This window comes from Pan troglodytes, chromosome 9 (assembly GCF_028858775.2).
Source record: "Pan troglodytes isolate AG18354 chromosome 9, NHGRI_mPanTro3-v2.0_pri, whole genome shotgun sequence".
Classification (NCBI taxonomy): domain Eukaryota; kingdom Metazoa; phylum Chordata; class Mammalia; order Primates; family Hominidae; genus Pan; species Pan troglodytes.
Window position 1 is genome coordinate 62853700 of NC_072407.2, and position 13751 is coordinate 62867450.

At 36.8% G+C, this 13751-nt stretch overlaps 1 protein-coding gene across 17 annotated transcripts in view; it reads left to right on the forward strand.

Moving 5' to 3' along the window:
* The window catches only part of LOC129136426 (membrane-spanning 4-domains subfamily A member 8-like), a 97008-nt gene that overhangs the window by 9583 nt on the left and 73674 nt on the right, over positions 1-13751 (forward strand). For all 17 annotated transcript variants that reach the window (XM_063784099.1, XM_063784096.1, XM_063784110.1 and 14 more), the window contains exon 4: positions 3064-3120. In XM_063784099.1, coding sequence (XP_063640169.1) covers positions 3064-3120 — 57 coding nt within the window. The remainder of the gene's footprint in view (positions 1-3063; positions 3121-13751) is intronic.

The window sequence follows — 13751 nt, forward strand, 5'->3', positions numbered from 1 at the left end:
TAGTGCAGGTTACAATTTTTTTTTTTTTTTTTGAGACAGAGTCTTGCTCTGTCATCCAGGCTGGAGTGCAGTGGCCTGATCTCAGCTCACTGCAACCTCCACCTCCCAGGTTCAAGCGATTCTCCTGCCTCAGCCTCCCGAGTAGCTGGAATTACAGGTGCCCACCACTAGGCCCAGCTAATTTTTATATTTTTAGTAGAGACGGGGCTTCACCATGGTGGCCAGGCTGGTCTCAAACTCCTGGTCTCAAGTGATCCACCTGCCTCAGCCTCCCAAAGTGCTGGGATTACAGGTGTAAGCCACCATGCCCGGCAGGTTACAATTTTTATACAATGTCCAAGCCTCATTGAAAAGAAAACATTTGAGTTAAGACTTGAAGGAGTGAAGTAATAAGCCACTGGATATCTGGAGGAAGAGTGACAAGGAGAACAGGTCTTAGTCTAAGAACAATCCTAGAGTGTTTACTAAAGAAGAGGCCAGTTTGGATGGAGCAAATTCAGCTAAGGGAAAATTGGTAGAAAAGGAGGTCAGCTGTATGATAGAAGACATGATAATCTAAGGATCTGTGATCATTGCATGTATGAATATCATTGACAGCCATTGTAGGATGCTGAACAGAGGAATGACATGATCTGACTTAAGTTTAAAGATCACTAAGAAATTATAATGGAGCAAAGGTCAAAGCAAGGAGACCTCCTAAAATCTCATTACAGTTATCCATGAGAGATGATAGTGGCTCAAACCAGGGAGGGAGCAAAACAAAAAGTAGTTTGTTTAGGATATACTTTGATAATAGAGACCATAAAATTTCATGATGGATTGTATCTGAGATGTGAAAGGGGAAAAAGAGAAATAAATAAGACCCCAAAATATTTCCTCAAGTAATTAGAAGAATGGATTTGACGTTGTCTAAAATGAGTAAGACTATGAGTAGAGGTGGTTCGAAGAGGGTAGAATTTCACGGTTCAATATGGGACACATTGGGTTTGAAATCTTTTTTAGACACCAGGTAGAGATGTCAAGTGCCTATCTGTATATGAGTCTGGAGTTTGAGAGAGAAATATAAGTGTGAGATTATTGTCATATTGATGGTATTTAGTACGTAAGAAAACAAGAAATTATCAAGAAGGGATCTCAATTGTGTAGATGGGATAGAGTAAAGGACCAAGTCTTGAGACCTGGTGTACCTACAGCATCAGGAATTCAGATTGAAGAGAAGGGAAGGGCAAAGACAATTGAAAAAGAGAAAAATAAGAGAGTATGCTATATTGGAAGTCAACTGAGGAAAGTAGATTCAAGAAAAAAGGAGCAATCAACTCTTGAAGACTATGGATTAGGCCAAGTTAGATAAGACAAGATCCAAAATTGTCATTAGATTTTATAACATTGAGGTAATGAATGATCTTGACAAAAAGAGGTTCATTGGCAAGGTAGAATTGAAAACCTGATTGGAGTGGGCTTAAGAAATAATTGGAAGACAAGATAGTAAGTTTAGATAACTCTTCATTGAATTTTCCTGCATAAAGAATAATAACAATATGGCAGTAGCTGGTAGAGCAAGTGCGGTGTGTGTTTTCATTCTGATAGTGATTAAGTGGGCCTGGCCTCAAAGTTGTGATGGGAAACTAGCACACTGAGAGCATTGGTTACCCAATGTGGATAAGCCACACATGGGTTAAATACATTTTTATGTCATATTATTATTATGTGACCATGCAGTAAGGAAGCCACCAGTCATCACAGAGTCACAAGTGAAGATTAGTTTTATCTAGCCTTATTGATTATTCAGGGACCCACAATACAATTTCACTGGTTAAAATTACCCCCAACCTCAGCCAGTTATTTACCCTTATCCCTAGTGTCTTTACATATTAATTACTTCTATTCACTAATTTTTAAACCTAGTATATGCACTTATGCAAGTCATCTAAATTCCATTTTGAACTAAGGATATAAAGAGGCAAACAAATGTGTGTACGATTTTTTTCAACATATTTGAGTGTTACTATAGAAACACAGATCATAGATGCTTGACACAGATGGTCACCGCAACTGGAAGAAAGGAGGGAGGCTTCCCAGAGGCAGCTACTCTTGCACAGAGGCTTAGATCCTTTGCAGTAGCTGTTTTCTCTCCTTGAGATGCTGCACCCTCAAGTCTTGATGCTTATTGTCATGCAAATCACAGCTTAAATATCATCTTTTCTGAGAAACCTTTTTGAAAAACCTCTTGAATTTCACCCTCAGCATACCCTTTATCATATCGTTGTTTTATTTACTTCATATTTTAATATGACATGAAAATCTCTTCTCTATATGTTGTTCATTTGTTTATTATCTGTCTCTAACACTATTTACTGTGAATTTTCAGAGGCCCCATTTTCTGAGAAAGGAACATGCTCTGCTCCCCTCATTACAGACTAGATAATCATATAATGTCATTTAAAAACTGCATACACACATGCAGTTTACACCAATGGAAAAAAAATCAATTATTGATGCACTGAAAACTATTGTCCTTCCAACCAGTGCCAGAAAATAATAGAATATTCAGTATAAACTACATTCGGAAGCTAATACATGACACTTGCATTTCAAAAATTAAACTGCAGATGAACTATTTTCAGTGCTGTTTCTGGTTAGTAAAATATTTTTCAATAACATTATATTGAACATCTGTGAACATGAACTCACCAAATTATAACAACATATATTTTCTAGCAATAAAACTCATATATTCAGTAAGAAGTTATTAAATAAAACCAGGTTTTTATTTACCCTCCATGCTATAAAATCATGTTAAAAATATCCCTGTATTTTATGCCAAATACAAGCATCACAGTAATCCAGTAATGATTCTCTATATACTAAAGAACCATTGGATTTACAGCTGGGTGATTTTTCCAGGGGCTACCACAGAACTACAACAGCAATTTTGGTATTTCAGCCAAATTCCTCTTAAACTTCAACTACTCTTTGGATGGGCTTCATGAATGTTATTAAAGTTCTGAGAATCTCTTGTATGATAATGAAAATATTCTTATGTATGCCTCTTTTTGTTCTCAGTATATTATATCAGGAATTTTTGCAATAGTAGCAGAGAAGAAACGTTCACCAATGTTGGTAAGTCAAAATGATTAAAACAATTTCATGCTGTGTTAGGTGTAAGAGCCCTGGCCTCAGAAAGTGGTCAACTCATGGGTTGATTAGAAAAATTTAGCAACAACAGTATAGGCTTTTAAAAATAAAGTTTTATTAGAAAGAAAGAATGCTGCAGGAGAGTGCAGCAGGACATCTCAGCAGGGGAGGACTGAGCATGCCACAGTGGATTTTTCCTTAGGGGTATTTATGGACCTTAAAGCGGGAGCTTAAGGGTAATATGCATGTTAAACGATTACATTTGCAGACATTTTGGTGCCTTAATGTCGGAACGTAGCATGAGTTTAGGCATGCATGCATTCCAGAGATATATAGAAATTCTAGTTACTTATAAATTTTAAGTTGAAAAGAGGCCTGGAACTAGGTGCCGACTTTAGATAATAGGGAAACCTAATTACTTCTAAATTACTCAAGTAAGGAATTTTTTGTCTCGGATGACCGGCTTGATGGTCACCAGGTGGTCTTCACCCTCCTCATTTCAGAGAAAAAAATTTAATTTGTCAGAAACAACGATATCTGTAAGGAGTACATATCATTGTTTCTTAAACAGTGCAAGTCTATCCAAAATACTGCTTTAGAATACTTTACGGTATTTTTAAATGGGTATACTACAACAGAATTATTTGCTAATATTCTAAAACACCAAAATAATACAGGATGCATGAAGCAAACTAGAAAGTCAGATATGGAAATTTAAATAAAATATATTATTCATTTCAAATTAAGATATCAAGTATGATAGAACAAATGTATATAGATACATTGAAACAGTGGGAGAGAAAAATATGATTAGAATAATAATGTTAAGATTTATTGGATGGCTTCTATGCGCCAGATGCCTTACGAAGTTTTGGGATAATAGCTCACAGCACAGCAAACGCTATCAGGTTGATAATATTATATACCTATTTTATAGATAAGGAAACTGAGATACCAAGAGCATATGCAACTATCCCTAGATGTATATTAATTAATAGATCTAGATTTTGTAAGGGATGGAGCTGAACTTTGAATCAAGTAACCTTAGGTTAAGAATTCAAACACTTAATCATTGCTTAGGGAATATGGCAGAAGGAACAAATGCTTAGACTAAGAAGGCATTGGGTGGGAAGAATCAGAGAGGGCTAAACAGGAAGTCTTGGTTAAGAATAAGATAGGATCCAAGTTCTCTGTGAGCTCAGCAAAACAAAGTAAAGTGACGCATGGTATTTATTTACATTTATTCACATATCTATCTTTTGTTTCTCTTCATTTATTTCCGTATTTCAGCATTTCAAATTGGGATTACTTTCTCTCTGGCTGAGATATTCCCTTCAACTTGTTTTTGCACAAAAATCCTGGCAATAAATTCTCTCAGCTTTTGGCAGTTTGAAAACCACCTTATATTGTCTTTGTTTTGAAAGATTCTTTAGCTGTATATAGCATTCTAGGTTGGCAATTATTTTATTTTACTTCAGCACTTTAAAGATGTCATTCTGTTGTGTTCTGGCTTACATCTTTGCCATTGTGAAGTTTATGTTTGTTTTAGCTTCTCAGACTACTTTTACAGTTTTCTCTTTTAGTTTTTAAAAGATTTACTATAATGTACTTAAATATGGTTTGCTTTATATTTACCTCATTTGGAATTTGCCAAATACATGTATCTACATAGGTTGACTATCTGGGTTGACATTTTTCATCAAATTCTGAATATTGTCACCCATTTTCTCTTCAAATATTGCTTTTTCAAAATTGCCTTTCTATTTCCCCCTACCTCCAGGATTCCAATTATATGTATGTTAGATATTTTCACTGTATAGACATATCTCTTACACTTTTTTCTTTTTCTTTTATTCTTCTTCTCTTTACTTCAATTTCAACATTTTTCTCTTGCCCTTTGCTTCCAGTCATTAATGCTGTTGGCTATTGTGTCTAATATGCTGTTAAACTCAGTTACAGAGTTCTCCATTTCAGTGAATGTATTTTTCTTTTTTTTAAATTTTTTTATTATACTTTAAGTTTTAGGGTACATGTGCACACATGCAGGTTAGTTACATATGTATACATGTGCCATGTTGGTGTGCTGCACTCATTAACTCATCATTTAACATTAAGTATATCTCCTAATGCTATCCCTCCCCCCTCCCCCCACCCCACAACAGGCCCTGGTGTGTGATGTTCCCCTTCCTGTGTCCATGTGTTCTCACTGTTCAATTCCCACCTATGAGTGAGAACATGCGGTGTTTGGTTTTTTGTCCTTGTGATAGTTTGCTGACAATGATGGTTTCCAGCTTCATCCATGTCCCTACAAAGGACAAGAACTCATCATTTTTTATGGCTGCATAGTATTCCATGGTGTTTATGTGCCACATTTTCTTAATCCAGTCTATCATTGTTGAACATTTGGGTTGGTTCCAAGTCTTTGCTATTGTGAATAGTGCTGCAATAAACATACGTGTGCATGTGTCTTTGTAGCAGCATGATTTATAATCCTTTGGGTATATACCAGTAATGGGATGCCTGGGTCAAATGGTATTTCCAGTTCTAGATCCCTGAGGAATCGCCACACTGACTTCCACAATGGTTGAACTAGTTTACAGTCCCACCAACAGGGTAAAAGTGTTCCTATTTCTCCACATCCTCTCCAGCACCTGTTGTTTCCTGACTTTTTAATGATCGCCATTCTAACTGGTGTGAGATGGTATCTCATTGTGGTTTTGATTTGCATTTCTCTAATGGCCAGTGATGATGAGCATTTTTTCATGTGTCTTTTGGCTGCATAAATGTCTTCTTTTGAGAAGTGTCTGTTCATATCCTTCACCCACTTTTTGATGGGGTTGTTTGTTTTTTTCTTGTAAATTTGTTTGAGTTCATTGTAGATTCTGGATATTAGCCCTTTGTCAGATGAGTAGATTGCAAAAATTTTCTCCCATTCTGTAGGTTGCCTATTCACTCTGATGGTAGTTTCTTTTGCTGTGCAGAAGCTTTTTAGCTTAATTAGATCCCATTCATCAATTTTGGCTTTTGTTGCCATTGCTTTTGGTGTTTTAGACATGAAGTCCTTGCCCATGCCTATGTCCTGAATGGTATTGCCTAGGTTTTCTTCTAGGGTTTTTATGGTTTTAGGTCTAACATGTAAGTCTTTAATCCATCTTGAATTAATTTTAGTATAAGGTGTAAGGAAGGGGTCCAGTTTCAGCTTTCTACATATGGCTAGCCAGTTTTCCTAGCACCATTTATTAAATAGGGAATCCTTTCCCCATTGCTTGTTTTTCTCAGGTTTGTCAAAGATCAGATGGTTGTAGATATGCAGCATTATTTCTGAGGGCTCTGTTCTGTTCCATTGGTCTATATCTCTGTTTTGGTACCAGTACCATTCTGTTTTGGTTACTGTAGCCTTGTAGTATAGTTTGAAGTCAGGTAGCATGATGCCTCCAGCTTTGTTCTTTTGGCTTAGGATTGACTTGGCAATGCGGGCTTTTTTATGGTTCCATATGAACTTTAAAGTAGTTTTTTCCAATTCTGTGAAGAAAGTCATTGGTAGCTTGATGGGGATGGCATTGAATCTAATGTATTTTTCAATTCTAGAACTTCCGCTTGATTCCATTTCTAGTTTCTAATTATTCTGTGAAACTTTCTATCTGTTCATCTATTTTATCCATTTTTTCTATTTTCTTGAACATATTAATAGGAGTTATCTTAAAGTCCTTATTAGTTTTAAGTCTACTAACTGGATCCCTGTTTCTATTATTTTTGTTTCCCTAGTGTTTTTTTTAAATATGGCCATGTCTTTTAACATGCCTAGTAATTTTTTATTAAGTACTCAAAAATATATATTAAAAAGTACAGCAATGTCAGCTGATGCTTAGTTCTTCCAGAGTGAGCTCACTCATCTCTCTCCAAGGTTGATAAATCAGAACCAAGGCTGAATGGCAGTTAGTTCATATACTTCTAATTTATCTTCTAATTATAGCATATAACCCTCCAAGGTTTTCAACTGAGAACATGGTATGTCTTCAAGTAACTTCCCTCTTGCAGTCCTGAACCATGTTTTATCAGCACAATTACATGGCCAAAAACTCTGTTCTGTTTCTCAGCTGCTTTCTTCTTAATTCCTTCTCCTACTGACCAGAAAGGCATCAAAATCTGGCTAGCATGTTAATAGAAAAATTTGTTATGAAGCTTAGTCATTTCTCTGACCCCTTCTTCTACTCAGGAGCTTATCTCCTCAGGTTTACGTGTTCTTTCCAGGCCTGAAAGAACACAAAAATGCTATAGTGATTCCTCTCTCCCCTAGCAACTCCTACTTAATCTGAAACCTCAACCTCTTGCCCTGGCAAATGCTCCCAAAGGCCAACATGGTGAAACCCCATCTCTACTAAAAATACAAAAATTAGCTGGGTGTGGTGGCAGACACGTGTAATCCCAGCTACTCGGGAGGCTGAGGCAGGAGAATCACTTGAACCCAGGAGGTGGAGGTTGCAGAGAGCTGAGATCATGCCATTGCACTCCCACCTGGACAACAAGAGTGAAACTCTGTCTCAAAAAAAAAAAAAAAAAAGAGAAAAGAAAAGAAAAATTACCTGTAGAACCAACATCTTCTCACCTTTCTGTGGCTTTCTTAGGATTCACAATCCCTTTATATTCCTGAATGTTTTAGAAGTTTTCTGATGCTTTTATATAGATGAAATACTTTTTGTACTATATCATGCTTTTCTAGTTGCTTTCAGAGGGAACACTAGTCTGCCATACCTTTTTTGTCATACCAGAAGCATAAGTCTTGTCAATGTTTTTATGCCTATTGGATCTCATTGTTTTCTTTCTGATATTGATTATTTGTGTGCTCACTTTGTCTTGGTTAGTCACACCAGGGATAAACGAACTGCAAAAAAACCCTAAAAATTAACCTATAAAATGTATGCCTTTGAAAACTACAGTGTACTGAAAGAATACATAAGAGGAAATAGAATATATTGATAGTCCTATAACTATTAAATGAATTAAATCTATAGTTAGCAACATTCCCACACAAGATAAATTTAAGCTGTGATGGCTTCACAAACAAATTCTATCAAATACTTATGACATCAGTCTTAAATTATTTCAGAGAATATAAAAGAAAGTGGACTTCTCAGCATATATTATGAGGTCAGTAAGCCTTGAAGTCAAGATCAGGCAGAGACATGATGAGAAATAGAAAATAAAGGCAAATATCATGTATACATGTACATATAAGCAAAAATTCTAAACCAAATATGAATAAATCAAATTAATTATTATATAGGCAATATAATATGATTTAAAAAGTTATTTTTATTATGGGATATAAGGTTGATATAATAGTAAAAATTTAAAAATGTAACTTGTTACATTAGTAGAATAAAGGAGAAAACACATATCAGCATCTCAGTAGATAGTGCAAATGCAGTTGATAAAATTTAAAATCATTCATACTGTTTTTAAATCTTAGAAAGCTAGGTGTAGAAAAATGTAAATCAAACATTATATATCATGCTAAAACAATAAGAGCTTTCTCTTTAATCAAGAATAAAACAAAAATGCCAGTACCAAGATGGTTCACTTAGGCCCAATGATAATCACAAAGAAAAACAACACAGAAGATACACATGAGATTGCTTTTTAAGTTTTTAAGTTAAAGTGTATCACTACAAAAATCAACAAATCACAGAGGAAGAAAACAAGATTGGAAGAAAAAAACAAAGGAACTACAAAATAGTCCATAAATAATTAACAAAGTGACAATAGTAAGTCCTTTCCAATGAATAATTACTTTAAATGTAAATGGATTAAATTCTCCATCAAAACACATGAAGTGACTGGATGAATAAAAACAAGACCTAACTATCTGCTGCATAGAAGAGACTCACTTTAGCCTTGAGGACACACATGAACTAAAAGTGAATAGATGGAAAAAAATATTCCTTGCAAATAATAACCAAAAAAGACCAAGAATAGCTATGCTTATATCAGACAAAATAGACTCAAAGACAAACACTGTAAAATGAGCCAAAGAAGGCAATTATAAACTAACAAAGGGGCCAATTTATCAAGATAATATAACAATTGTACATATATATGCATCCAATATCAGAGCACCTAAATGTACAAAAGGGAATATTAATATATTTGAAGAGAAGATAAAAATAGAATGCAATACAATAGTAGGGGACTCAGCACAAAGTTAGTAGAAGTAAGGAAATAATAAAGATCAAAACAGAAATAAATAAGAGACTAGAAAAATAATATAAAAAATAACCAAATGAAGATTTGTTTTCATAAAAAGATACATAAAATCAACAAAACTTTAGCTAAGACTTTAGCTAGACTAAAAAACCTTTAGCTAGACTAAAAAAAGACATAAAATTTGAAATGAAAGAGACATTGCAACTGATACCACAGAAATAAAAGAATCATAAGACACTACTATGAATAATTACACATCAACAAATTGGGTAACCTAGAAGAAATGAATGCATTACTAGAAATATAAAGCCAAGCAAGACTGACTCCTAAATAAATAGAAAATCTGAATAGACCAATAATGAGTAAGGAGATAGAGTCAGTAATAAAAAGTCTCTCATCAGAGAAAATTCCAGGACCTGATTGCTTCACTGCTGAAATATACCAAACATTTAAAGAACTAACAACAATCCTTCTTCAAATATTTTTTAAAAATTGAAGGAGAATAATTTCAAACTGATTTTACAAGGCCAGCATTACCCAGATACCAAAGCCAGAAAAAAACACTGTGAGAAAAGAAAATTAAAGGCCAGTATCCCTAGTGAACATAGATGCAAAAATTCTGAACAAAATTCTAGCAAAACAGTTTCAATAACACATTAAAGGGAACATTCTGCATCCCACATGGCACCCCCAGGACTAAGAACTAGAATGTACAATATCCGCGGTCACCAGCAACCCCTCCCCTTTGCCCAGCAGAGCCACTATGCACTAAGCATGCCCTCCCGTAAAACAAGGACCAGCCCTCCTGGGACCCACCACCACTGATGATTCTACCGCCTCAACCACCAGAGAAAATATGCACCATGAACATTCCCCAGGGTCCAAGGATAAGACTGTCCATCACCCACCATCACCAGTGACCTTGCTCAATTAACCTGCAGAGCAACCAGGTGCCACATGTACTCCTGGAGTCCAAAGACTGGCTCATCTGATGGCCCAGAAAAACTGCACCACTAAAGTCATAAATACCTGCAGTCTCTGTGCACAAACAGACACCATTGACATTGGTTACAGTCAAAGAAATCACACAGAGACCACTATTAAAAGAAAATTAAATCACACTGAAAGAAATCACCCAGAACCACCAAAGTACCCTACTCACACAACACTGTAGAACACATCTAGAAGAAAAAGATTTCACCTATAAAAAAGCTACTCCATATAATTGGAAGAGGCACTTTTCCACAAGATGCACAGATATGAAAGTACAGACACACACACACACACACACACACACAAACCATGAAAAAGCAAGTAAACCTGAAACCTTCAAAGAACACAATAATTCTCCAGTAGCAGAACCCAAGTAAAAGGCAATCTATGAAATGCATGAAAAGGAATTCAAAATAATAACTTTAAGGCACTCAGTGAGATACAATGGAATACAGATAGACAATTCAGTGAAACAAAAAATATTATGATCTAAATGAAAAATTCAACAGAGATAGATATCATAAAAAACAAACAGAAATCTTAAAGCTGAAGAATTTAATCAATGATATAAAAAATACAATTGAGAACTTCAACAATAGACTAACTCAAGCAGAAGAAAGAATTTCCAAACTTGAAAACAGGTATTTTGAAATAATCCAATCAGACTAAATAAAAAGAAAAAACAATTTAAAGAAATGAAGAAACTCTTTGAGACTTATGGAACACTCTTAAGCAAACAAATATTTGCACTATGGGATTTTTGGAAGGAAAACAGATTAGGAAAGGCATAGAAAACCTGTGTAATGAAATAGTAGCTTAACACTTCCCAAGTCTTGGGAGAAATATGAACATCCAGAGTCCAGGAAGCTTGAGTGTCTCCAATAGACAACCCAGAAATGTCCACTCCAAGGAACGTTAGAGTCAAAGTGTTAAAAGTCAAAGACACCCATCCCTCTAGGCTCAATTTGCTTCCATAAGAGGCTTTAGTCCTAGGGGAACTGTCAGACCCTGTGGTCTTCCACATCAGACAGAGCTGGTCTGACTTGGGCCCTCCTTGGTTTGATGGCCTCTCCCAGGGTCCCAGTCTGGCCATGCCTGCTTACAGAGCAGTCTTGGATGCCCTGGGAGACCCACACCATAGCTTCTGCACCAGTGGACAGTGCCTGACTGGTGGAGAGCTCCAGTGAGGTGGCCCCTATAGCCGTGCACCAACCCACACATTCCCTCCTCATACTACAGATTCCCACAAGCAAATCCCCACATCACTTTGATGGCACATGTCTGCGAAGGTAGGTTTTGCTTTACTGGCCCCGCCAGCATTCAGGAGTGCAGTATGCTTTCCCACTCTTGCCGACCATAATTGCAGATAAAGCCTTGAAGGGCAAAGGGTCAGTAAGCCCCACCCCAACAAGCACCCAACCCTTGCACTAACACTGCACAGATAACAGGGGATCCTCCCACACCCTAAGTGATCACTCTGGCTTGCAGAGCACAGAGAAGGCACTCAGACCTGCACTGGCCAGCACCCTGTCCCAAGCCAACACCACCTCCATTGCAACAGGGCACACAGTCTCCAGCAGGGGACCCCAGCTGCCTTGCCTCTGCCACTGTTGTGAATGCCCACAGGGAGGCAGACACCCTGCATCTACTAATATTCTGCTACAGATGCTGCACCTCAGTGCCCCCAGCACAGTGGAATCCAAACCTCAAGGAGCCAGAGAACAAAGTTGGGGCCCAATACAAGTCCTCCAGAGTTAGAGCAGGCAGTTCGTGGATTGAGAGCTGAGCACTGGCCCCCTAAAATCTCCCAGAAATGAAGCCAGTCAGCTGAATCCACCTTATACCACAATCAAACCCTCAAGGTCATCAAATAGGATAAAAGAAAAAAAAAATCCAAAGGTCAGCAACCTCTAAGACTGAAGGTAGATAATCCCCTAAAGATGAAACAGAACCAGTGCAAGAATGCTGAAAACTCAAAAAGCCAGTGTGCCTTCTTTCCTCCAAAGGACCACATTACCTCTCCAGCAAGGGTTCAGAACTGGGCTGAGGCTGAAATGACAGAAATATAATTCAGAATATGGATAGAAACAAAGTTCATTAAGCTACAAGAGTATGTTATAACTCAATGCAAGGAAGCTAAAAATCATAATAAAACATTGCAGGAGCTGACAGACAAAATAGACACTACAAGAATTTCATAATGTAAACACAAGTATTAATAACAAAATAAACCGAGCAGAGGAAAGAATCTTAGAGCTTGAAGACTGGCTTTCTGAAAAAAGACAGGCAGACAAGAATAGAGAGAAAAGAATGAAAAGGAATGAACAAAACCTCCAAGAAAATAAGGGATAATGTAGAGACTGGATCTATGACTGATTGATGTACCTGAAAGATATGGTTGGTTCTATGCAGAGAACAGAACCAATCTGGAAAACATATATCATGATATCATCCATGAGAACTTCCTCAATATAGCGAGGGAGACCAACATTAAAATTCAGGAAATGCAGAGAACTCCAGTAAAATACTCTACAAGAAGATCATCCACAAGACACACAATCATCAGATTCTTCCAACACCAATATGAGGAGAAAAACATATATTAAAGGCAGTGAGAGAGAAAGGCCAAGTCATGTACAAAGGGAAGCCCATCAGACTAACAACAGACCTCTCAGATGAAATACAACAAGCCAGAAGAGACTGGAGGACAATATTCAATATTCATAAAGAAAAGAAATTTCAAACCAGAATTTTATATCCAGCCAAACTAAGCTTCATAAGTGAAGGAGAAACACGATTCTTTTTAGACAAGCAAATGCTGAGGAAATTTGTTACCACCAGACCTGCCTAACAAGAGCTCCTGAAGAAGGCACTAAACATGGACAAGACCATTACCAGCCACTACAAAAACACACTGAAGTACACAAACCAGTGACACTATAAAGTGACCACATAAACAAGTTGACAAAATAACCAGCTAACATGATGATGACAGGATCAAATACACACATATCAATATTAATCTTAAATGTAAAAGTGACAAGCTGGATAAGGAACCAAGACCCACCAGTATGCGGTCTTCAAGAGATCCATCTCACATACAATGACATACACAGGCTCAAAATAAACAGATGGAGAAAAATCTACCAAACAAATGGTAAACAGAAAAAAGCAGGGGTTGCAATCCTACTGTCTGGCAAAACAGACTTTAAACCAACAAAGATCAAAATAGACAAAGTAGGGCATTACATAATGATAAAGGGGAAGTCAGGAGGTATATGGAAAATTTCTGCTCAACTTTTCCATTAACCTAAAACAGCTCTTAAAAAATTACCTATTTTGGCCAGCCACAGTGGCTGACGCCTGTAATCCCAGCACTTTGGGAGGCCGAGGTGGGCAGATCACAAGGTCAAGAGATC